The sequence below is a fragment of the Mastigoproctus giganteus genome, chromosome 2 (assembly GCF_048544385.1).
Source record: "Mastigoproctus giganteus isolate SK-2022 chromosome 2, ASM4854438v1, whole genome shotgun sequence".
NCBI lineage: Eukaryota > Metazoa > Arthropoda > Arachnida > Uropygi > Thelyphonidae > Mastigoproctus > Mastigoproctus giganteus.
The window spans coordinates 164,473,547-164,498,173 of NC_143576.1; the positions used below are offsets into that span (position 1 = coordinate 164,473,547).

General features: G+C 37.3%; 1 protein-coding gene across 2 annotated transcripts in view; it reads left to right on the plus strand.

Annotated features, from left to right (window-relative positions):
- LOC150089723 (ubiquitin-conjugating enzyme E2-17 kDa) overlaps positions 1–24,627 on the plus strand; it is a 205,578-nt gene that overhangs the window by 64,316 nt on the left and 116,635 nt on the right. For both annotated transcript variants that reach the window (XM_090389618.1, XM_090389617.1), the window contains exon 2: positions 689–752. In XM_090389618.1, coding sequence (XP_090245744.1) covers positions 689–752 — 64 coding nt within the window. The remainder of the gene's footprint in view (positions 1–688; positions 753–24,627) is intronic.

Consider the following 24,627-nt stretch of genomic DNA (forward strand, 5'->3'; position numbering starts at 1 on the left):
AGAGTTTCCGTTTAGGAAATACTTCAGACTTTATACAGTCACACTGTAGTTTGACTTGTTGAAGGGAGATGATCTAATTGCAGGCAATAGCTAGAAATACATTTCTTCTGTTTGCATATAATAATAACTGTTCTTTATATACAACTCCAAAGCTGTTGTGCTGAACTGTAGTGTCATAGTGATTTCTTTTTCCTAAGCAAAAACATTCTTATGTATTCATATACTTTAACTCATGTATTGCTCCTCAAAGGCAGTTCATCTAAATAGATTATAATAAAGATATTATGTTAGAAGACATACATGAATCTGATGGTTATTGTAGTTGTCATGCATTTTAGTAGTGATCATTTTATTTTTTCCATTATATCTATGGGAAAGTCACTCTCAATATATGAACTGCTTTTTGGGAGCATGATATTCATAAATTGGGAGGTTACAATATAACAAGTACTCATATATTATAAGATTAATCCTTTGCTTTGATTTACCTCATGTGAAAAGAAAGTTAGAAAATAGATTCCAGTATAGTTCTACAAACTTCAAGTGTATCGGGGTGGGGGGAGATAAATAAATTAAAAGCTATATAATTGTCTAATAGCTTAATTACTTATTAGGAATTTAAAATTGTCTAATAGCTTAATTACTTATTAGGAATTTCAAATTGTCTAATAGCTTAATTACTTATTAGGAACTTCAAGATCTTGGTAGAGATCCTCCTGCACAGTGTTCAGCAGGACCAGTGGGTGATGACTGTGAGTAATGCAGTTAGTTTTCTGTAGGTTTTTGTATATAAAATAACGTATGTTATTATTATGATCTGTTTATTAAATTAAATTGTTGCTACTCTTGGATGTCTTGGGCTAGCAGGGTATCTACCAGGAATGTGATGTACTGGTTACATGGTCTTAATTACAGGTTTACAATTGCCACTTATAATTATTGGAGCAGTATATTCAACAGTTAATTCCATGTGGTTAAAATTTATTGAGATTGAACTACTTATTTACCCGAATTTACAAAATCCTTATTACAAGGATTTTAGAGTAGATTACTTGCAATATTTTGGACTAGTTATTTAAAGTTGAGATTAGCACATCAATTAAATCTTGTTAATAAAAGTCGCTCTGCATAAAGTCTTTAATTTAGTTTTTCATATGGAAAAAAATATTCGATACTATAAAAGCTTTTAGTTTTGTTTCTCAGGTAGTTTGACACTCATTTAGGTATCCATATGGTTTTTATTTCTTCTTTATATAGATAATTGTTATGAATGGAAAACACAGTACTTCTCAGTAAAGTATAGGTTATTGGATTATGGTTGCCAGCAGTGATGAAGACAAGCCATCTACCCAGTGAATAATCCATGGCCATTATAACTAATTAGTATTACTGTAATGACATTGACCTTCTTGCATTTGTTGTAAATGCCATTGGTTTACAAAAACAAGCATGTATGTTATCCTTTGAAAATGTCCATTCCAGGAGGTGAGATTAAAAAATATGAAAGGACACTTATTAAAGTGACCTTTCATATTTTTCAATCTGTATTAGAGCATCTCTTTTAGAGAGCTCATTTAACATGTTTTTAAATGGCTGCAACCCAAGCCTGAGCCTCCCCTTTTAGAGAGGTGTCTGTTAAAGCAGATTTCACTGTAATAGGCTGTCCTTGTCATCTTGTTAATTTGTGTGTTGAAAAGGGAACTGCATGCTTTCCTTTGGAAGTGGATGAATATTTTGTGGACACTTACTGCTATTTATGAAGAAGTGCTGGAAAGGAAAGATAGAATTAAAGTTTCAACTGATGCATGCCACTGAAATAAAAGATTTTAAAGAATGTGTGTATGCATTGTGTATGGTTATATGCATGTAGACTGTCAACTTTGATAAATCCATTTAATGATATTAGAAGTGGTGGGGAAATACATGAACCAGAGTTACCAAATTAAAGTATAACAAGCAATCAGCAGTGAGTTTCACTGACTTATATCCAAATCTGGCTCAGGATGCAGAAGAAATTTTGAAAGATGAACTTCCAAGGAAAAAACTTCTGAACTGCAAACTTTTGAGGAAAACAATTCAAAAAATAACAGGAAAGTTTGATAGTTATAGGCAGGTAATCCTCACTCATGCAGAAAGTGTTCATGCTCCTCTCTTCTCACTTGAATAAAACAGTTTGTTGATTCCTTTTAAATGTTGTGCCTACATTTTGAAAATCCAAACTGAGATCATCATGTCTAGATATGTTGAAGAATATTATGTGCAAACTTATTATACCAACACTTAAATCTTCCACTTCTAAAATGTAAGTTGATTCCAAAATAGCAGACTTAACCAGAATGGCTATGCTAACTTAGTCGTAGGTATTTCGTCTGCCAAGATTTGAGTCTAAGACAAGATAAGATCCTGTACTTTTATTCAGTTAGGAAGTAGTTCATTGCTACATGTGACTACATGGGGCACAAGTACCCATGAAAAATGTACTTATGGATGTTTAGGTAGCACAAATTTAATCAATTGGCAGTGCATCGTTTTGAAATTTAATTTCTTGTGGACAAATTTCTAGTACTTGACATTGATAAAGAAATAGAGCAGGTCTGTCATTTTCAGTGGGAGAACCTATCAGATGCTATTATGAAAGGAGAAAGAACTGATGCACACTGGTCCTTGGTAAGGAACTGACAATGCAGAAGGAAACAAAAATATAGCAAATTATTATCTGTCATTTTTAGAATTTTAATTCTCCATAGCAATGCTAAGTGTCAGAGAATTTTTCAGCAGGTAATAAAAAGGAAACCACATCTCCTTCTGGTGAAGTTTGTAAATTCTCTTGATAGCAAAGTCTGTTCAGACTTTGCTATCAAGAGAATTAACAGAGCCCTTCTTTCTTGATGTAATAATTGTCAGTTGTATATCAGAAATGGAAATCCACAGACTGAAAAATCCTATGTAAGTTAATGTTTGATAGTGTACTATTAAATACTCATGTGTCTGTGTATTTTGACAATGAAATTTAATTTCTTATTCAGTATGAACTTTACAAAAAATTTCCTGTTCCCTCCCCCCATTTGTTTTGGTCTAAAAACCTGTTTTTCCCTTATGCTCCCAATTGTCCAATATCCAGCCTTTTGAAGTTGACAGTGAAGTTACTTTCCATATTCTGATGAGAAACCTTGGTGTCTTATTTTAAGTATCCTGATTGGAATTTTTATTACAATGTCTTTTAGTGAGATGACACACTGGTTCAATGTCCTATCCCAGAGGTTCCCAAACTTTCTCTGTTCACATCGCCCTTATTGTCTCAGTAATTTTTTCATGGCACCCCCTAAGCCAAAAGAAATACCTAACAGTTCTGTTTATTAAGTAGTTAGGTTCAAACAACTTAATAAGTATTTAATTCTTAACAGCTTAGTAGCTGTTTGAAAAAATAATACACATAAATTGAAAGAAAAAATATTTTTATTCATTCTTAAATAACCACAATCACTAACTTATTTTCCCTCAAATTTAAAATATCCTTCGGCAGCGTACTAGGACACCATGGTGCACTGTTTAGGAACCGCGGTCCTATTATAAACTCTCCTTTAGGAGAGTTTATAATAAGTTGTTGATCTTCCTTTGCTAACTGTATGTAGATCTGTTGGAAGTAGTGGTTCTACAACAGTTTGAGACTGCAACCTACACAATTGGTCAGAGGTTTTTTTGGCTGCTTAGGACTTTATTTTAGGTATGGGTTTCACATAGTATTGATTCTAAATTTTGAGTTGGAGGGGGGGATAGTTCTCTGCCATAGTATTTTATGAAAGGGGGAATTCATCATGTTGGCTTTTTTTTTTAGTAGTGTTGATTGTCTTTATTACAGATGCTTTGGTGAGATTAATAGAATAGAATTGATCAATAGGTCAGATTAATAGAACATCTGTTCAACAGGGTCTAGTACTGGCTGTGTTTTTCTGCAGTATTGTTTCCCAAACTTAAAATATTTGTGTACTCCTTCTGAGAGTTTAGTCTTACTGGTATACACCTTCTCGGGCTAAGATAATTTAGGAGCAGTTTTAATAATACTATTTTATCTGGATTACAGCAAATACAGTACAATTATGGTATTCATATATTAATGTATAATGCAAGTTGTACATATATACTATATATAGCAATAATAATTTTTTAAAAAAATGGAAGTAATAATAAAAATCAACACACATTTTGACAGGTGTGTGTGTGTGTGTGTGTGTGTGTGTGTGTGTGTGTGTGTGTGTGTGTGTGTGTGTGTGAACCACAAACACGAGAGGTAATAAAACCTATAGTACTTAGTACCGTGCATGGGTTGAAGTCTGAAGATTTTTTGACATTGGACAAACTTCTGTAGGTTGTAATTTTCAGGAAATACATATGAAAGAAGACTGTTCCAGAAAATGGAAGTCAAATGAATACATGAGGAAGAAGAAAATGTGGTTCTCAGAGTTTGAAGTTGGACAGTAAAAGGGTGTTGACTGGTTGTGGCACGTGTTTGGACTGCTTTGCAAGAGAGTGTGCTAATTAAAGAAGCCAATTCAGAAGTATACATAGAAAAGGCATTCAGCAGAAACAGAATGTCTGAGACATAGTGGAGAATCTCTGTTAGAGATGAATTAACCTAGATGCCCTCTTTTGAATGGATTCTAGAAGCCTCAGAGAAGTTTTGGGAGCGCTGCCCCAGATGTGGGAACAGTATTCCATGGTAGGGCAGATTTGCAGATTTGAGTGAAGTGTTTGGAAGAAAAGTAATTCCAAAAGTGAAAGAGAAAACCTAGTTTTTTTTTTTAGATGAAGAGGAAGCAATATTTGTAATGTGCTTATGCCAAGAGAGATTAGAAGTCACAGTAATTCCCAATAGAGATCATATGATCATGCCTAGAAATCAGTGTTATCGAAGATAAGCATATGAGTAGAAGAATTTTTTGTGAGATATAAGACAGGGCCTAGTATTAGAAGGATTGAAATCAGCTAAGTTATCTTTGTCCCACTGGAGAATTACATGGAGATCAGCATTTAAGGAATTGTGGTGGATATTTGAGAAGTTGAAGCTGTTTGAGCAGGGTAGCTTTCTCCAACTGGAAGGTGGAATTCAGTGTGCTGTCATCAGAAAAACTATGGATAGGATTTCTGGTCAAATGGAAGAAGATTATTAATATATAAGAGGAAGAGTGGGAGAAAGAACTGAACCTTGGGGAGAACACCAGCATTTGTGGAGAAGTCAGAAGACGGCCATCTACCATCTGCAGTAAGTGGTCAGAGAGGAAACGGCACACCCAATTACATAAAGCAGCTGGCAAGCCACAAGATGGAAGACCTTTATGGCAAACATGAACAAAAGCCGTTGAAATGTCAATGGCAACTCCTCGAGTTTCACCAAACTTTTCTATTGAATTTGTTCATAAGTGGGTAACACAGGCCAGAATATCAACAGTGGATCGATGCTCACAGAATCTTCTAGTAGTCTAATCTCGTTAATACAAAATTCAAGGGAAATAACTTTGAAATAACTAGGGCCCCCAAAAGTAATTTTTTTTGATAGATACTATATCATCATCAACCATTTTCAATCCACTACAGGATGAAGGCCTCTTCAGCAACTTTCCAGTTTCTTCTGTTTTGAGCACTGGCCATCCATTTACTACCCACAAACTCATGAATTTCATCTATCCATCTCCGCCTTTGTCTTCCAGGTTTTCTTCTAGCTCCTCTTGGGTACCATTCTGTTATTTTCTTAGTCCATCTGTCATCATGTCTTCGAGCTATGTGTCCTGCCCAAGACTATTTTAGTTCTTTAGTTTTGATAAGAATGTCCTTTACTTGAGTTTGCTGCCTAATCCATGTGTTTCTCTTCTTATCTAACAGTCTGATTCCCAATATAATTTGTTCCATCCTTCGCTGTGTAGTTCTCAGCTCCTCTTCCATTCTTTTGGTGAGTGCCCAAGTTTCACTTCCATAAGTCATGGTGGGGAGTATACATTGGTTCATTATTTTACGTTTCAGACAAAGTGGGATATTACTCATCAGTATGTGACTATATTTCCTGAATGCTATCCATCCAAAATTTATTCTTCTCTTGACTTCCAGCCATTTATCATTATTACAGCTAATAACTTGTCCCAGATAAGTATGACTCCACCTTTTCAATTACTGCTCCTTCAATAATTATTTCCCTTTCTGTGGCATACTTGTTCATCATTACTTTTGTTTTAGCCATATTCATCTTTAATCCAAAATCCTTACTAACTGTGCATAAGATTTTCCTCTAATTCTTTGGGATCGTGGCTTATGACCACAATGTCATCTGCAAATCAAAAATGGTTTAGGTACTCTCTGTTCACATTAACTCCTTTCTGAAACCAGTCTAATCTTCTGAAAGCTTCCTCAAGGGCAGCAGTAAACAGCTTCGGAGATATTGTCTCTCCTTGTCGAACTCCTTTCTCAATTTTAAATTTCCTACTGTCTTTGTCTAGTCTAATAAAGGAGGTAGAACTCTCATATATTTTCTTCAAAATCATAATACGTAGGGTATCTATGCCTTCTCTTTCCAGTGCCCGAAACATTTCCTTATGCTGTATGGAGTCAAATGCCTTTTCATAATCCACAAATGCCAGGCATAATGATGTTTTATATTCATTTGCTTTCTCCATTAGCTGTGATATTACGTGAAGGTGATCCATAGTTGAGAATCCTGTCTTAAAGCCAGCTTGCTCTTTCTGTTGATTCTCATCAAGTATTCTTTCTAATCTGTTAGTAATGACCCTTGTGAACAACTTGTAGATGTGGGATAACAAGCTAATTGGTCTATAATTTCCGATTTCTTATTTATCTCCTTTCTTATGCAGCAAAACTATGATTGCATTATTACACTGCTTAGGCATCACACCTTTTCTAATGCACTTTGTGAAGAGCCTTGCCAGTTTTTGTGTTATGTCTCTTCCTCCCAATTTTAACAACTCTACAGTAACTTCATCTCCCCCCGGGTCTTTCTGATTCTTCATTTTCTTCAATGCATGTTCTACCTCATCAGGAAGAATATCGGGTATGTCATATGTGTTGCTACTTTGCAATCCATCTTCCCCACTGCTGGCATCATTCCCTCACTCCTTGTATAATTCTGTATAGTAGTCTTCTGCTATTTGAATTATGCCTTCTCTGCTGTTTATAAGTACACCATCACTATTCTTCAGTTTCAGTATCATTTGTCTTTCTGTATTACTGTTCATGGCTGCTGATTTAAATCCTTTGTTTTCCCTTAATGCTTGTTCTACTTTTCTTGTGTTAAATCTTTATGTCCACTGAGTCTCTTTCTAATGGCTTTGCATAACTCAGTATACTCAATTTTCTCCCTGTCAGTGTTTTCCTTGCTCTTCATGTGTCGTCTTCGATTCATCATGACAAGTGTTTCTTGACTAATTTTTTTGGATTTCTTTTTCCCTATAGGTTTCTTGGGCTTTATCACTTCCAGAAGTTGTAATATTCCTCGTCAATATCTTGGTCCTGAGCAGTCTGCAGAAGCTCAAACTTGTTCTTAAGTTCCAGTACATACTGCTTTTTCTCCTCTTCTGTTATCTCAAAGACCTTTGTATTATTTACTCGAGTCAGTCAGTTTTTTCCTTTCCCACATCTATATCAAGTGTGCATCTTACCATTCTGTGATCACTTCCAAAATTTACCTTATTCAGGATGGTAACATCATTCACAATATATCTTCTGTTAGTGAGGATGAAGTCTATTTCATTAGTTGTTAATCCATTTGGAATCTTCCATGTCCACTTTCTGTTCACCGTTTTCTTGAAAAAAGTGTTCATTACTGTCAGTCCTTGAGATTCTGCAAATTCCAGAAGTCTTTCACGTCTTTCACCAATTCCAAAATTTCCTAAAGTACCCCTTTCTGCGCTGTTTTGTCTTTTTCCAACCTTAGCATTGAAGTCTCCCATAATAATAGTGTAGTGGGTTTTCTGCTCATCTAGAAGACTCAATTTCGGTGTAGATTTCTTCAACCTCTTCATCATCATGGCTCGATGTTGGTGCATAAATCATTATAACCTTTAGCTTGTATTTATTAATAGATACTATATATCTATTAATAAATAATAATAATATCAAAAATAAAATAATGTAAATTAATAAAAACAAAAAAACTGTCTAAAAATACAATAATTAGAATAACACATTTTTCAAGGATTTTATTTGTAAGATAAACTAAGAGAAAAGCTATTAATGGAAATGAAAATATTGTACAGTATATATTTTGATATTACAATATTATAGTATCACAGTAAAAAGAATTACAATCTTAATATAAAAGGAGACATACAAACCATTAAATTTTTAATAAATTAATCTAATTTAAATATAGAATCCGATGTTGTTTGCACAGTTTTTCTTACATGCAATTGTTGTTTCTTATCAATGTTTTATTTATTTATTTATTTATAAATATAAATATGTTACTGCAGGCTAACACATTCTCTATTATGTTCAATGTATTTTGAGCATTTTTTTTTTTTTTTTAGATTACAGTTTGTGTGCTTCACTCTCGCTGTCACCAGTAATAAAAACATTGTTTTGTTTGGTGCTCAGTAGCTCTTCTGGTGTTTGTGTTGCTGTGGTAGCAACTTCGTCTGCCTTCACAAACCTCTTCAGATTCTCCAACAAAATCCATGTGCTCCTTCAAATTCTCCCATTCCTCAATGTTGCTATCACATTTGTCTGCTGAACAATGTTTTTTGATGATATTGTCTCCAAAGCCACGCAGTTGATTATTACAATTGACACAATACTTTCCCAAGTAATAACAAGATTACGGATAACATCCAAGACATTCCAATTTGACTGCAAATTGTTCCCTCCTATGTTGCGGGTCAATTACGTTATCAGGCAGGCAGGCTCTACATGCTCTCTTCAGGTTATAAATAATGCTGTGATCTAGTGATTGCATAAAACTGATATTATGGAAGGTAAAAAAAAAAAGACATTTGTCAACTTAAGTGTCTTGACAAAATGTGCTGTACAACAATTTAGAATCATCAAAATGTTCCTTTTTTCTGAAGCCATTTTTCTGTCGACTTTTGATAACCAAGACTGAAAAATTTTAACCGTATTCCAAACATTTCTATTGGCCTCATAATCAACAGGGAAGTTGGTTAACTTCTTGGAAAACTTACCACTCATAAGTGGGTGTAGTTTGGTACTGCCATCTGAATTGCAGCATAACAGAACACTGAGTCTCTTACTTAATTTTGCACCATGACAAGACTCCTTGAACAGCAAATGTTGTCTGGCAGCAAATTATAAAATAAACCTGTGTCGTCAAAGTTGAATATATCCTTTGATTCATATTTTACAAGAATGGACCATGTAGAACACAGCCAGTCTGTAACCTTCTCTTTGTAGACTAATCCAGACTCACCACAAACATTTTGTGAAACCAAGTTATCTCTTTAAATCTTTTGAGCTAGCATTTGAAGTCACTAATTTCACTTGCTGAGCTAGATAATTTCCACTTTTCTTGGAAAATTGGACCTGATATTGGCAAATAGATGCAACCATTTGTTGGTACCACTCAAAGTTTTGTTTCCTGTTTTTTAATGCTGGTTCAATTTCACTCCCTTCAAGTTTTTTTTTTTTAGATTTTTCAGTATTGTAGGTAAAAGTATGTTGTATTCCTTTGCAATGTCCATTTTGCTTCATTCCAACTTATCAGCCTCTTGTATAATTATCAGTTTAATTTCCAGGCTTTATTCCATCCATTTGCGTTTTTAACAAGACAAGTTCTAAAAAAGACATCAGATCAGATAAAATGGCACAAAAAATAGATTATGCTGTAGCAAAAGACTCTTTGAACTGGCGTAACAGTTGCAACTGACTTTAATTCCGTGGAGAGGAAAGGAGTGTATGTAAACAACTTAGAAAAACTGTTTATTTTTTTATTAATTTAACAGTTCGTCCTTAAATAATTTTTCAGAGTGCACTTATTTTGTAGCTACCATAAACTGGTTTTGCTTACACAAAATTAAATTCTAAAAAGTTAGTGCCATCTTTCGGGATGCAGGGAACTGGGTGGCCAGAGGCAATATTAGGGACAATAATTGGACAACTGTGCCAAGATTATTAAATATACAGAATAACAATATTTACTTCTTATGGTAAAAATGAACTTTGTAATACATATTAACAGAATTTTGTAATAAGCGGAGATATTTGCATAGGAAAGCCCATCCTTTTGAAGTGTATGTGCTTCATATAAACGAGTACATTGTATAAACTGAGTTTGATAGTATGAACCAGAGCTGTAATGCTCAATACGTTCTACGTTTATATCAATATTTGTAAAATAATAAGAGAAGCTCTGGTTCATACTATCAAATTCATTTTTAAAACTCTTATTGACTATTTCATTCACTTCTTTTCTCTCCAGTTATAACCTATTGATACATACAATTATGGGGGATTTTTGAACAGCTTGGTGCAAAGGAAGGGAAATTGTTTTGCCTTTTTTTGTTAAATTTCTTTTAATTAATCTTTAATTTTTAATTGTGTTAGATTGATTTTTTACTGTTATGTAAGATTTTTCGTTTTAATTGCTGAAGAGTATCATACGGAAGTGTTCTACGTATTATATTGAGGCAAACCTCTTATTATTCTACAATAAATTTCATCCCTCTAAGAATAATTTCACCGATGCAATCTGAGAAAACTTTGACATCAGAAGATTTGAAATAGTAATCTGACCAAGGAAAAGAAAACAAGAAAACTCACAGATCACCCCACTTTTGCATTCTTGTATTGACCACAAGAGAAAGGCTACATTATAAAATAGACCATCAAGTTGTGATCTGAGCTGTTTAGATGACCACTCACCTCAACAATGTACTTAGATGGGTTGTTTGTGAGAAAAAGATGAAGTGATCAGACAATCCTAACCACTGGCTGAGTAGTTAGGATTGCCTGGTGTTCTGGTAGGTGAATGAACAATCTGTGAGGTCATTAGTAATTGCAAAATCCTCAGCATCTCACCCAGTTGGGTCAGTGCGACTAGAAAATGGAAGCCTGCTGGAGTTGTGAACATTAAAATCACCAAGGAAAGTTGGACTGGAGGCAGTCAATTCTGTAATCTGTTCCTGGAGGAGTCCACCTGTCCAATTCAGAGTTACCCCAACAATTTGTCACTTTTGCTCATGCCTCCACTTACCAGATTTCTTCCTACCATACCAGATTCTCAGACGAATCCAGGACATTGATGCTGTTAACCAATGCTATAGAGATGGGATTCTAGGCCCAACAACACATCCCATAGTCCCCAATCATTCATTGTAGTCTGCGGACTGAAAGCTGCATCTACCAATACCTAATCTCTTAACTAAAACAGGAACTGATGACTCCCAGAGAAGCGGTGCCACCACCATAAGACAAAGCATTAATAGCCGTCGCTGCCATCTAGACACAGGTGAAATCATCTCTGGATGCTTCCTATAAGGCAGCGTTTCCCAAACTGTGTTCTGCGAGATGTGAACAAGAGTTCCGTGAAAAATCATAATTAATATATGTTGCATATTTGTAGCGTACACCACTTTTGTATCATTATAATTAATCCCCCCCCTTTTCAGTTATTAATATACTGGCATAGACTGATAATGAAATACACCGCAGAAGACTTATTTTGGTGGGCTTTTAAATTAGCATTAGCATTAGTAGAGGCATTTGATGCAAGAAAGCAAGCTTATGCAGCATCAGCCAAAAAAAAAAAAAAAAAAAAAACCCACTTCCACTTCACCCCTCTGTTCATTCAAAATACCTGTCCAGCTGAGCCTTAAACTTATTTAGGCTATCAACCTCCACCACAAGGGATGGAAGTCTGTTCCACCAACCAACCACCCGCTGGCTAAAGGCAAATTTCCGCACGTCTATCCTACATCTGTCTTTCCTCAATTTGAATTTATGCCCTCTCAGGTGATTTTTCTGAGCTAGAGGAAGAATCCCATCAGCATTGAGCATGCTTAAACCATTCAAGGCTTTATAAACCTCTATCAGATCACCTCGCTGGTGCCTAGTCTCCAGACACTGTAATTTGCAAAACTTAAGCCTTTCTTCGTAAGAGCACCCCTTTGTTCCATTCACTAATCTTGTTGCCCTTCTCTGTACTCGTTCCAGCAGCTCTACATCCTTCTTGAAATGAGGCCTCCAGACCTGTATACAGTACTCTAGGTGTGGCCTGACCATTGCCTTGTACAATGGAATAATCACCTCCTTATCCCTGCTGGAAAAATTCCTGTATATCATTGACAATACTCCATGAGCTACTCTTGCAGCCCGTCTGCACTGCTCAGAGAACCTCATATCTGCCTGCACAATCACCCCCAAGTCCCTTTCATTCTCTATCACTGTCAGTGTAGTACCACAGAGTTGATACGTTGCTCTGGGGTTGCTGTTTCCCATGTGTAGTACTTTACATTTGTCAATGTTAAACTTCATTTGCCACCTCTCAGCCCATCTGCTCAACTTTTCCAGATCCTGTTGCAGCAGTGTAGTGTCAGTAGTGTCCTTGACAACCCTGCCAACCTTTGTATCATCTGCAAACTTGGACATTAAGCTTGATATACCATCATCAATATCATTTATAAATACAGAAAACAATAATGGACCCAACACTGAGCCCTGAGGGACTCCACTAATAACATTAGTCCACAATGAGCAGTGTCCATTGATTACCACTCTCTGTCTTCTCCCACTCAACCACCCCTTTATCCATAGCAGCAATTTGCCTCCAATGTCACACTGCTCCAATTTGTGTAGCAGTCTTCCATGTGCAACAGTATCAAAAGCCTTTCTAAGATCCAAGTATATAATATCAAAGTTATTCCCTGCATCCAGTTCTTTTGTGACTGCATCATAGTATCCAATCAAGTTGGTCAGGCAAGACTTCCCCTTAACAAAACCATGCTGTGTCTGAGCTATAACTGAAGTCTTGTCTAAATGATCCTGCAGTGCTTCTTTAACCAGTGCCTCCATTAATTTTCCTGGAACAGAAGTTAAGCTCACAGGTCTATAGTTACTTGTGTCAGCCTTTGATCCTCCTTTGTGAATTGGGGTCACATTTGCACATTTCCAGTCTATGGGTACCTCCCCTGAGTCCAAGGAAGCTCTCATAATTATGGCTAAGGGTTTGCTTACTTCCTTTGCTGCCTCCTTTAATATAACTGGATAGATCCCATCCACCCCGGGTGCCTTTCTTGTGTTTATCTTCAACAGTTTCTCCTCCACTTTACTCCCAGTTATTTCAAGATTCTGTAGCTTACTGCTAGAGTTGAATACACCTCTGGCATTCCCCTTGCTGAATAACTCCTCATGTGTGAATGTCGATGCAAAATATTCATTTAGTTTGTTAGCTACCTGAGCAGGATCATCAACAGTTGAACCATCGACATCAAGTGGACCAATCTGATTCATCCCCTTCCTTCTAGAGTTTACATAAGTAAAGAACTCTTTGCTGTTTTTTTTTAGATCCCTTGCCAAGGATTTCTCGTAATCTGCCTTCGCCTGCCTAACCTCCTTTGTAACTTGGTTGCATATCAACTTGTATCTATCATAGGCTTCTGTGTCATGTGTTAATTTGTAAGTATCCCATGCATTTTTCTTCTCTGCCATATGCCTCATTAGTTCATCTGACATCCATTTTGGCCTAAACCTTGAACAATATTTCTTAGTTGGTATGTAAAGCCTAGTAGCTTCCAAGATACGTTCTTTGAATGCTTCCCATTTTGAAATAGAGAAGTATGCATAGAGGTAATACGAAGAAGTAGCCATGTAGTGATCTAATATGCCATTTGTATGCGATTTAGCTTGGAATACACTGAGAAGGGGAAAGCAAACCGATATCATAACTAAACTCAGTTCCTTGATACAAAGGTGATGGTACAGAGGTAGGCAGGGTTGTTAATGACAGTAATGGCAGTGTGCTACTGCAACAGGATCTAGAAAATTTGGGCAGATGGGCTGAGAAGTGGCAACTGAAGTTTAACATTGACAAATGCTAAGTACTGCAAATGGGTAGAAGTAACCCCAGAGGAATGAATCAACTGTGTGGTACTACACTTATGGTGTAGAAAATGAAAAAGACCTTGGAGTAATTGTGCAGTCAGATTTCTGAGCAATGCAGGATAGGCTGTCAGAGCAGGTCATGGGGTTTTGTCAATGAAATATAGGAATTTTGCTAGCAGGAAAAGGTGATTATTACTTTGTATAACGCAATGGTTAGGCCATGCCATGAGTACTGAGTACAAGTCCGGAGGCCTCATTTAAGAAGGAAGTAGATATTCTTGAGTGTGTACAGAGAAGGGCAACAAGGTTGGTGAGGGGAACGAAGGGATCCTCTTACCAAGAGAGGCTTAAGTTAAGGCAGGAGACTAGGCACCTGCGAGGTAATCTGATTGAGGTGTATAAGGCCTTGAACGGGTTGAGCATGCTGAATTCTGATGGGATTCTTCCGCTTGCTCAGATTATGAACCTAAGGTGTTATAAATTTAAATTGAGAAAGACAGTTGTAGAATAGATGTGCAGAAATTTGCATTTTGCTAGTGGGTGGTTAATTGCTGGAACAAACTTCCATCTGTTGTTGTGGAAGTTGATAGCTTAAATAAATTCAAGGAGGAACTGGACAAACTTAAATTCAAATTGAGGAAAGACAGATGTGGGGAATTTTGCCTTTAGCCAGTGGGTAGTTGGTTGGTGGAACAGACTTCCATCCCTTGTTGTGGAAGTTGATAGCCTAAATAAATTTAAGGCTCAGCTGGACAGGTATTTTGAATGAACGGAGGGGTGAAATGGAAGTTGGGTTTTTTTTTTGGCTGATGCTGCATAAGCTTGCTTTCTTGCAATCACGTTTCTACTAATGCTAACTTTTAGAGGGAAAGGTTGTGTGAAATTTTTTTTTTTTTTTTGGCTGATGCTCATATGCTTGCTTTCTTGCATCACATGCCTCTATTACTATTATCTTATATAATTTTTTTTTTTTTTTTATAATTATCACCATTTTGAAATATTAAAATAAACGACCATGTATTTGTGGTTGAAAAAAGGAACATTAAAACGAGAAGCAAGTACAGTACTTCTGGTATTGCAACTGTTGTTGATGAAAATTAACACAATATTGTCACACTTCAAAGTGGGGGATGAACAATCACAGCCTTTTGTTCCCCAAAAATCCATAGAGAAAAAACGCGAACCAACTACTAAAAGACCAAAACGAAAGTATGATGACAGTTATTTGAATTTCAGTTTTACATGCGTTGGAAATAAAGATGCTCCTGATGCAGAGTGCATCGTATGTAATAAAATATTAGCAAACAGTTCTTTGGCTCCCGTTAAACTTGTGTTTTGTAAGTGTTCTGTAAATATATTGTGAGATGAAAAGTTCCGTAAATATGTGTTTTCTGTAAATATATTGTGAGATGAAAAGTGTTCCGCAAATATGTGTTTTCTGTAAATATATTGTGAGATGAAAAGTGTTCCGTCGCCAATAAAAAAGTTTGGAAAACACTGCTATAAGAAATGGTCAATGAAGGTCTGGATAGTGTGCATAATGGAAAGCTTTCTCTTCATTGTATCCAAGTCAGTATACTTCTCAGTCACCACTTTGATACCCCTGTTAATTAATGAGCATAACTGGGAACGAGCCATGGGGGTATGTGCATTAGCTGGCACTGGTAATGCTGCTCTCTCCCACAAACTGAGAACAATAATCATTACTTTAAACTGTATATGTGTCAATTGTCATTTTGTTCATTTAATTTTAATGTTATGTTTTGCTATTTTTATATAATGTAATTGTATAATGTCACTGTATGGCATCTTACGTCATCCTTGCAACGCTATCCAGTCTTGTAACTGGTTATAATTGAATTTTGTGCAGTAAAGTCTCTCTCTCTCTCTCTCTCTCTCTCTCTCTCTCTCTCTCTCTCTCTCTCTCTCTGATTTCAAAGAGAGGAAGTGAGAGTTCAAAGTGATTAGTGGAGTTGAGAGAACAATAGAAGTAACAGATGAATTTGACAGAATGTGGTAGAGATTTTTATGCCAGAAAAGATCAAAGAGAGGAGATTTCAGATTAGTAAATCTCTGACAGCGAATATCAGAATGGACATAGGCACAAGTACCACCTTTTAAGCCAAAGGAATCAACCAATAAGTGTGATTCTGTCAGAAAAGGTAGACAGGGTTTAGGCAGACTAAGTGCAAAAATTTTGCAAAAAAAAAAAGTGCAATACCACCACTTTGCTGATAGCCTAAATAAATTTAAGGCTGAGCTGGATAGGTATTTGGAATGAAATGGGGAGCGGGGTTTTTTTTTTTTTTTTTGGCTGATGCTGCATAAGCTTGCTTTCTTGCATTGTATGCCTGTGCTAATGCTTACTGGAGGCTTGAAGTGGTGGAACCCATGTTTAGTCACTAGAGCAAAGCTTCCGACATCCACCTCCCCCATTCTTCTCCTTCAACCCATAAAAGGTAAAGTGCAGCCATTATCAACCCACTGCAGGATGGAAGCCTCCTCAACAAATCATGCTGAGGGAAATGGACCATAATCTGCCACGCTGGTCCAGTGCGGGTTGGCAGATTCGCCGTATTCAGTAGTCAGGGGCTTGAACCCCGGTCTACTCAAAGAGCGTGTGCTATTGTACTCCCGCTCCTGACCACTCGGCTCAACCCATACACAGTACTAAGTACTACCAGTTTTGATACCTTTCGTGTTAGAGGTTTTCATAAAAAAAAAAAGACATGATTGAGATTAGAATCACAATGACATATATTTGTGAAATGAATGAGGAAGTTTTTGGGTGGTTTGATCTTTTTGCAGTTACGTTTGTTTTATTAGTTTGACATTCATGGTGTATACAAAAGTAAGAAAAGGTGGTGCGGACATGATGTATGAAGTAACGAAATTTTGGATATGGCATACATGTGGCAAGAATATACCCAGCTTCTCTACAGAACATGACCTCATCAAATTACAGTTTACGGAAATTCAAGTCTAAAGTCAACAAATATTTTCTTTTGTCTTCTCAACCTCCAACCCGTGCATGGTACTAAGTACTATAGGTTCTAATACCTCTCGTTCGTGGTTTTCGTTAAAAAAAAAAAAATGGTGAAGAAAAGTTGGTTCTGGATTGCTTTGAAAGAGAGAGCAGGAAATTATAGAAGTCAATTCAGAAGAACAGTGCCCATGGAAGTATCTATAGAAAAGGCACATAGCAGAAACAGAACATATGAGGGGCAAAACCTCTTTCCTCTATTTGAATATATATCCCATCTGCATTGAGTGAATCACATCAGCATATGGCATATGCATGGTAAGAATATATACCCAGCTCCTTGACATAACTACCACTCGACTTTTTTACTACTTCAGGCCACCAATTAGCAAAGTAGTGGTATTGCATCAGTTTGAGAGTTTTTTTTTTTTTTTTTTTTTCCCCCTGGTTACACAGAGGGATGACATTCCTCCATGTGGTGTGGGCACCACACCTCGATCCCTGCTTATGCTAAGTGCCATTTTTCAGGACTTACACATGGGATTATACTTGGGGTTACCAACAGTCCCACCACCATGAAGGTGCAAGCAGATTTATCTGTCACAGACTGACCGGACTTCACTGAAATTAGGTCCACTTGACTTGAGCATCACACAAATGTCAGTTCCATCAGTGTTTTAGACTACCAGGTAGTAAGCGCAGCTTCTCATATCTGAGAGAATGTCTGCGACTACCTCAAGGACCAGATATATACAGTCGGACCTCTATATAATGAAATCGATAGTTCCCTTGAAAAAATTTGTTAAAAAGAAATTTCGTTATAAAAAAATTTGACCTTTTCAACAATGAAAAATTCTGTAAATTCAGAAATATAGTAAAAGATGGGAAATAAATTAGAAATAAGGGGAATTTTTTTTTTTTTTTTTATGTGAACCCCAAACACGAGAGGTATTAGAATCTATAGTACTCAGTACCGTGCTTGGGTTGCAGGTTGAGAAGACGAAAGAAGATATTTGTTGACCTTGGACTTGAACTTCTGTAGATTGTAATTTTCAGGAAATAAGGAAGGTTGTTCCAGAAAACGGCAGTTGAATGAATAAATGAGGAAGATAAAAAGTTGGTTCTGTGGGTTTGAAGTTCGACAGTAAATGGACGTTGGCTGGTGGCTGCACGTGTTCGGACTGTTTTGAAAGAGAGAGCGGGAATTATAGAAGCCAATTCAGAAGAACAGTGCCCATGGAAGTATCTGTAGAAGAGGCATGCATCAGAAACAGTGCGTCTATGAGAAAGCGAGTGGAGAGACTCTGTTAGTGATGAATCATTAATTAACCTAACTGCCCTCTTCTGAATGGAATCAAGAAGCCTGAGAGAGGTTTTGGGGGCACCACCCCAGATGTGGAAACAATATTCCAGGGCAGGGTGGATTTGCGATTTATACAGAGTGAGCAGCTGCTTGGAAGAAAAGTAACGCCGAGAGCGAAAGAGAAAACCAAGTTTTTTTTAGATGCAGAGGAAGCAATATTTGTAATGTGCTTGTGCCAAGAGAGAGAGATTAGAAGTCAGAGTAATCCCCAAAGGAGATATATCATTTTGCCTAGAAATTGGAGTGTCACTAAAGATAAGCATAGGAGCAGAAGAATCCTTTTTGCGAGATATAAGACAAGACTGAGTTTTAGAATGGTTGAAATCAACTAAGTTGTCTTTGCCCCACTGGAGAATTACCTGAAGATCGGCATTTAAGGAATTGGTAGCAGATTTTCGAGAAGTTGAAGCTGATTGAGCAGGACAAGGTTTCTCAAAATGGAAAGTTGAATGCAATGTGCTATCATCGGCAAAACTATGGATAGGATTTCCAGTCAATGGAAGAAGGTCATTGATATACAAGAGGAAAACAGTGGGGGAAAGAACTGAACCTTGGGGGGACACCGGCATTAGTGGAGAAGTCATCCTCATCCTCGGTGAGCAATCAGTCATTACCCTCAGTGAGTGATCAGAGAGAAAATTGGATAACCAATTACTAAAAACAGTTGGCAAACCATAAGATGGAAGCTTGCTTAGAAGACCTTTATGCCATACACGATCAAAAGCCTTTGAGATGTCAAGAGCAACTACTTGTGTTTCACTGGACCTTTCCAGTGAATTAATCCATAAATGGATAACATAAGCCAGAATATCACCTGTGGATCGACACTGATGGAATCCATACTGGTGATCGTTGATCAGACGGAAGGTTTCTAGGTAGTTTAAGAGTTGGTGGTTAATTGATTTCTCCATTACTTTAGAAAGAGTAGAAGTAATTGCAATGGGAGGGATTTGTCACCCTTTTTAGGAACTGGCTGGATATGAGCAAATATCCAAGCAGAAGGAAAAACAACTTTGGAATAAGAAAGTGAAAAAAGGCGACAAAGAATAGGAGTAAGTTCAGGAGCACAGGTTTTGAGAACAAGTGGTGAAATACCGTCAGGACCTGGAGCTTTCTTAGCATCAAGATTCTTCAAAATCCTGATATCCTTTTGATGGAAGTCCACAGGAGGCATTGAATGGAGCGTGTTGGGAATGGTGGGAGGTGTTTTACCAAGATCATTAATACATGAGCTGGAAGAAAAATGGGATGCTAGCACTTCAGCTTTATCCTTGGCTGAAGTGACAACAGAACCATCTGGTTTGGACAGGTGGGAGTAGAGATGGGCAAAAAGTTGCGGCCAATAGCTTTGGCAAGAGACCTGAATGCTCGGCTACCATTAGGGTAAGAAGCAAGTTTTCTACTCTTAGTCTGTTCAAACTCTAGTTTGGACTGATTAATAACTGCTTTACAATTGTTGCGAGCTTTGGTGTAGGCAGAAAATGAAACTGAAGAATTAGAAACAAGCCAATTACGATATGCAACATTCTTCTCTTGGACAGCCTTAGCACATTTATTGGAAAACCAAGGTTTAGATAAAGGACGAGATTTTAAAGTGCAGTGTGGGATAAATGATTCCATTCCTGCAAGAATAATTTCACTGACATGATCTGAGCAAACGTTGACATCAGAAGTTTTGAAACAGTAATCCAACCAAGGAAAAGAAGAAAAGAAGTTTCACAGGTCATCCCATTTTGGCATTCTTGTAATGCCAAACAACACGAGGTTGTGAATAGCCATGAGATAAAGGCTCCATTGGAGAAGAGACAATCACCAAGTTGTGATCTGAAGTGCCGAAACGACCTCTCACTTCGACCGTGTACTTAGAAAGGTTGTTTGTGAGAAAAAGAGCAAGCGTGTTGGCTGTATGGTTAGGATTGTCCGGTATCCTTGTAGGTAAATGAACAATCTGTGCTAGGTCAATAGTAATTGCAAAAGCCTCAGCATCTCGACCTGCTGGGTCGGTGTGACTAGAAAACGGAAGCCAGCTGGAGTTGTGAACATTAAAATTACCAAGGAAAATTACCTCACTGTTAGGAAAGTTGGACTGGAGAAAGTCAAGTTGCAAAGAAAGGAAGTCAAAGAGCTCCAAGTGATTAGTGGAGTTGGGAGAACGGTAGAGACAACAGATGAATTTGACACAATGAGGTAGAGAGATTTTAAGCCAGAGAAGATCAAAGAGAGGAGATTCCAAATTGCCAAATCTCTGACAGGGAATATCAGAACGGACATGCACAAGTACCACGTTTGAGGCAAAAAGAATCATACTGCGAATAATTTGGGCATCTGTTATGAGCAGTAGTTGAATCAACCGATAACTAAAATTCTGTCAGAAAAAGTACATGGGGTTTGGCAGACTGAAAGCGGAAATGGACATAGTTATTAGTAACGGCCGCATGGTGCAAGAAAGCCTATGGCTTATGCTGCACCAGCCAAAAAAAAAAAAAATCCGAACAAAACAATGATAAAAAAAAAAATAAATAAATAAATAAAATAAATAACTAAATAATAATAATTAATAAAAAAAAAAAAAGGAAATTAAACCTATCATCCTATGCGCTTCCCTTACCTGAAAGTACTATCCAGATGACCTTTGAATTTCCCCAAACTGTTGGCCTCTACCACCCATGAAGGCAACTTATTCTAGTAATTTATAACTTGCTGGCTAAAATAAAACTTCCTGCAGTCCAATCTAAACATTTCCCCCTGTAACTTGAATTTATGTCCCCTAGTTCTAGCATCATTTATAATCTTGAAAATTTTGTCCTCATTCATTTTACTGATGCCTCTCAGAGCCTTAAACACCTCAATCAAATCTCCTCTAAGGTGTCTAGTTTCCAAACTCTGCAACCCACATATTCAAAGTCTTTCTTTATAAGGACGCCCTTTTGCCGATCTCAACAGGCGAGTTACCCTTCTTTGCACCCTTTCAAGAAGCTCGATGTCTTTCTTTAGGTGCGGTCTCCATACTTGAACACACAGTATTCCAAGTGTGGTCTAACATAAGCCTTATATAATGGGATTATCACGTCCCTATCTCTACTTGCAAAAGTTCGATAGATCATCGATAGGACACCATGGGCCTTCCTTGCAACCTGTTTACAATGCTCAGAGAATTTCATGTCTGACTGTATCGTAACACCCAAGTCCCTTTCCTCCAGTACTGGGTTTAGTTGAACTCCACCAAGTGAATAAGTTTTTTTGGGATTACTGTTTCCCCAGGTGTAATACCTTACACTTTGTTGGACTAAAGCACAGCTGCCATTTTTCTGACCATTCATGAAGTCTATCTAGGTCTCTCTGAAGAAGCTCAGCTTGACAGTGATCATTAACTACTCTACCAATTTTAACATCATCTGCAAATTTAGACATCACACCCTCTATCCCTTCATCAATATCGTTTATGAAAATTAAAAACAACAGTGGTCCTAATACTGATCCTTGGGGAACCCCACTTCTTACATCAACCCCATCTGAGGAATAGCCATTTATCACAACCCTCTGCCTCCTGCCCTGAAGCCATCCTTCTATCCATCTAAAGATTTTCCCAGTGATTCCAACCTGTTCCAGCTTATAAAGCAACCGCTCATGTGGGACTGAGTCAAAAGCTTTGCTGAAATCTAAATAAACAATGTCGAAATTATTCCCTAAATCCAGCTCGTGAGTGACCCTTTCGAAATAGTGAACCAGATTTGTTAAACATGATTTTCCCTTTACAAAACCATGCTGAGTATCCTTGAGAATTTCAATTCGATCCAAATGATCCTGAATTCCATCCTTGATCATTGCCTCCATGATTTTCCCTACTACTGAAGTCAGACTGACAGGTCGATAATTTCCAACTTCACTTTTAGAGCCACCCTTATGTATGGGAGATACATTTGCACTTTTCCAATCCAAGGGAATCTCCCCAGAGTCTAGTGATGCTCGCATAATTAGCCTCAATGGTTCAATGCACTCGCTTGCCGCCTCTCTTAGATTATAGGGTATATTCCATCAACTCCAGGAGCCTTACTGGTCTGTAGGCTCGAAAGTTTTTTCATTAAATAATCTTGCGAAATTTCAATATCATTAATTACATATTTTTTAACTTCGCTCCCAAAATTTCCCATTGCCACAAAAGGCTTTTCATTTGTAAATATCGATGCAAAATAACTGAGTTCATCTGCAACGGCAACTGGTGTATTTATTACTATCCCCTTTCCCTTACGTAAAAGTCCGATCTGGTTTGTCCTGCTCTTCTTGGCATTTATATATGTGAAGAATTCTTTATCTCCCCCCCCCCCCTTTGCTCTGTTTGCTAGTGATTTCTCATAAACTGCCTTTGCCTGTCGAACCTTTTCTGTGGCTCTATTACACATCACCTTGTAGCTGTTATAGGCTTCAGTACTTTTTATTGCTCTGTAACCCTTCCATGCCACCTTTTTCTGCTCAAGTAATGCGGCAACTTCACTATTCATCCAACTTGGAACCCTTCTTGTGGAATATATTTTTTAATGGTATATACACATTCAAGGCATCTGTGATTAATGTTTGAAAAGCGTACCACAGTTCAATTGTATTCATTCTCTGCGCGATATCTACCCAGTTAATAGAGGCCGTGTAGAGGCCATTAGTTGGAGCCATAAAAACTTTGCCTGTTCACGTATACTCTTACCCAAACTCTTATGTGACATTTGCACATTTTAGTCGTTACTTTCAAGACTAATTTTTTTAAAAAACAATCAAGGGTTGACTGTCTCATTACATTTCTTTGTTTCTTTTTAACTGTAATTTCAATAAGGTCCTTTAACTGTAAAATTGAATGGGCATCTACTTTTCCTATTTCAAGAAATTTAAGTCCAGTTTGCAAACCAGTGAGTGCCTCTGATCTTAGGTGGTGTTGGTGGCAATTCTGCACCTCTTCATCTTTGGTTGCATCTGGATCATGACTTTTGCCAGTAATGTTTTCAATTATTTTCCGAGTCAATCATCTGCTCATATGTAGAACAGTTGTCCCCATCTACCCAACATTCTATTGTGGACCCTCTTTCATTTTGATGAACTATGCCTGTTCTCGCTTGGTATTGGCCACGTCATCTGCTGTCGGGCCTTCATTAGCATACCTTTCCAAGACCTGGTCAGCAGCAGCAGCATCATCTTCCTCTATAAAGCCCTCAAAATCATCCTCTTCATTACTGTCACTAGCTACTTGGGAGTTATCCAGGTCAGACACCCAGTATATTTCTCCAACATTTTGACATTCACCTTTTTGTCACAGTTTCCTGTGCTTTGCCACCAATGTAAAAATTTTGTTTAAGTTCCACTTCTTTAAAAATGGGGTAACAGAATCCTCACTAGTGATTTATTCACTGTATCCGTCTTCCGGAAGTTAATTTTAAATGTTGATGTATAATCCCTTGATCCAGAGGCTGTATTTTCGATGTGGTATTTTTCGGTAAGTAGCTCATTTGGATTTTACCATCTCTACTTATTAGGTTATCAGCAGGAGGATGGATAGGGCAGTTATCCAGCAGCAAGAGAGATTTGGGGTTTCCATCCCTTGTTGCTGTAAGTGTGTACGTATATCAGGTACAAATTGCTTATGAAACCAGTTTTCAAAAATACTGGAAGTCATCCATGTATTTTTGCTAGGTCTAAGTCACAGACAAATGGCATAGAGGCCATGTTCACATGATGGAAGCGCTGTGGTGATTTAAACTTCCTTATGCAAAGTGGCTTTGGTTTGTGATTTCCTGTTTGGTTTACACAGAAAAGTACAGTCACTCTCTTTCATTTGCTTGAAGCCTTGTGTTCTTTGAGTGTCATTCTTACAAGCCAGAGTGGAAATGGGTAACATTTTATACAAAGTCTGGTCTCATCACAGTTATATACCTGTTCTACGGTGTAGCCACCATCTTCAATTATTTTCTGAGGCTGGGCAGGATAAGAGCATGCAGCTTCATCGATTGAATGTATCTCACCTGATATAGCTGTTTTGATTATTCCATGCCACTTTTTAAAATGTGTTAGCCATCCATTACTTGCAGTGAATGCTGTGGATTCATTTCCATGAAGATCATTGTAGAATTTTAGCTTGAGTTTGCAGATGGGGTCCAGATAGAGGTGTGACTTCATATCATTCTTGAACAAACCAATGAAACATACTTTATCCAATTGTTTGCCCTGAGTTTGCCACAAGCATTTT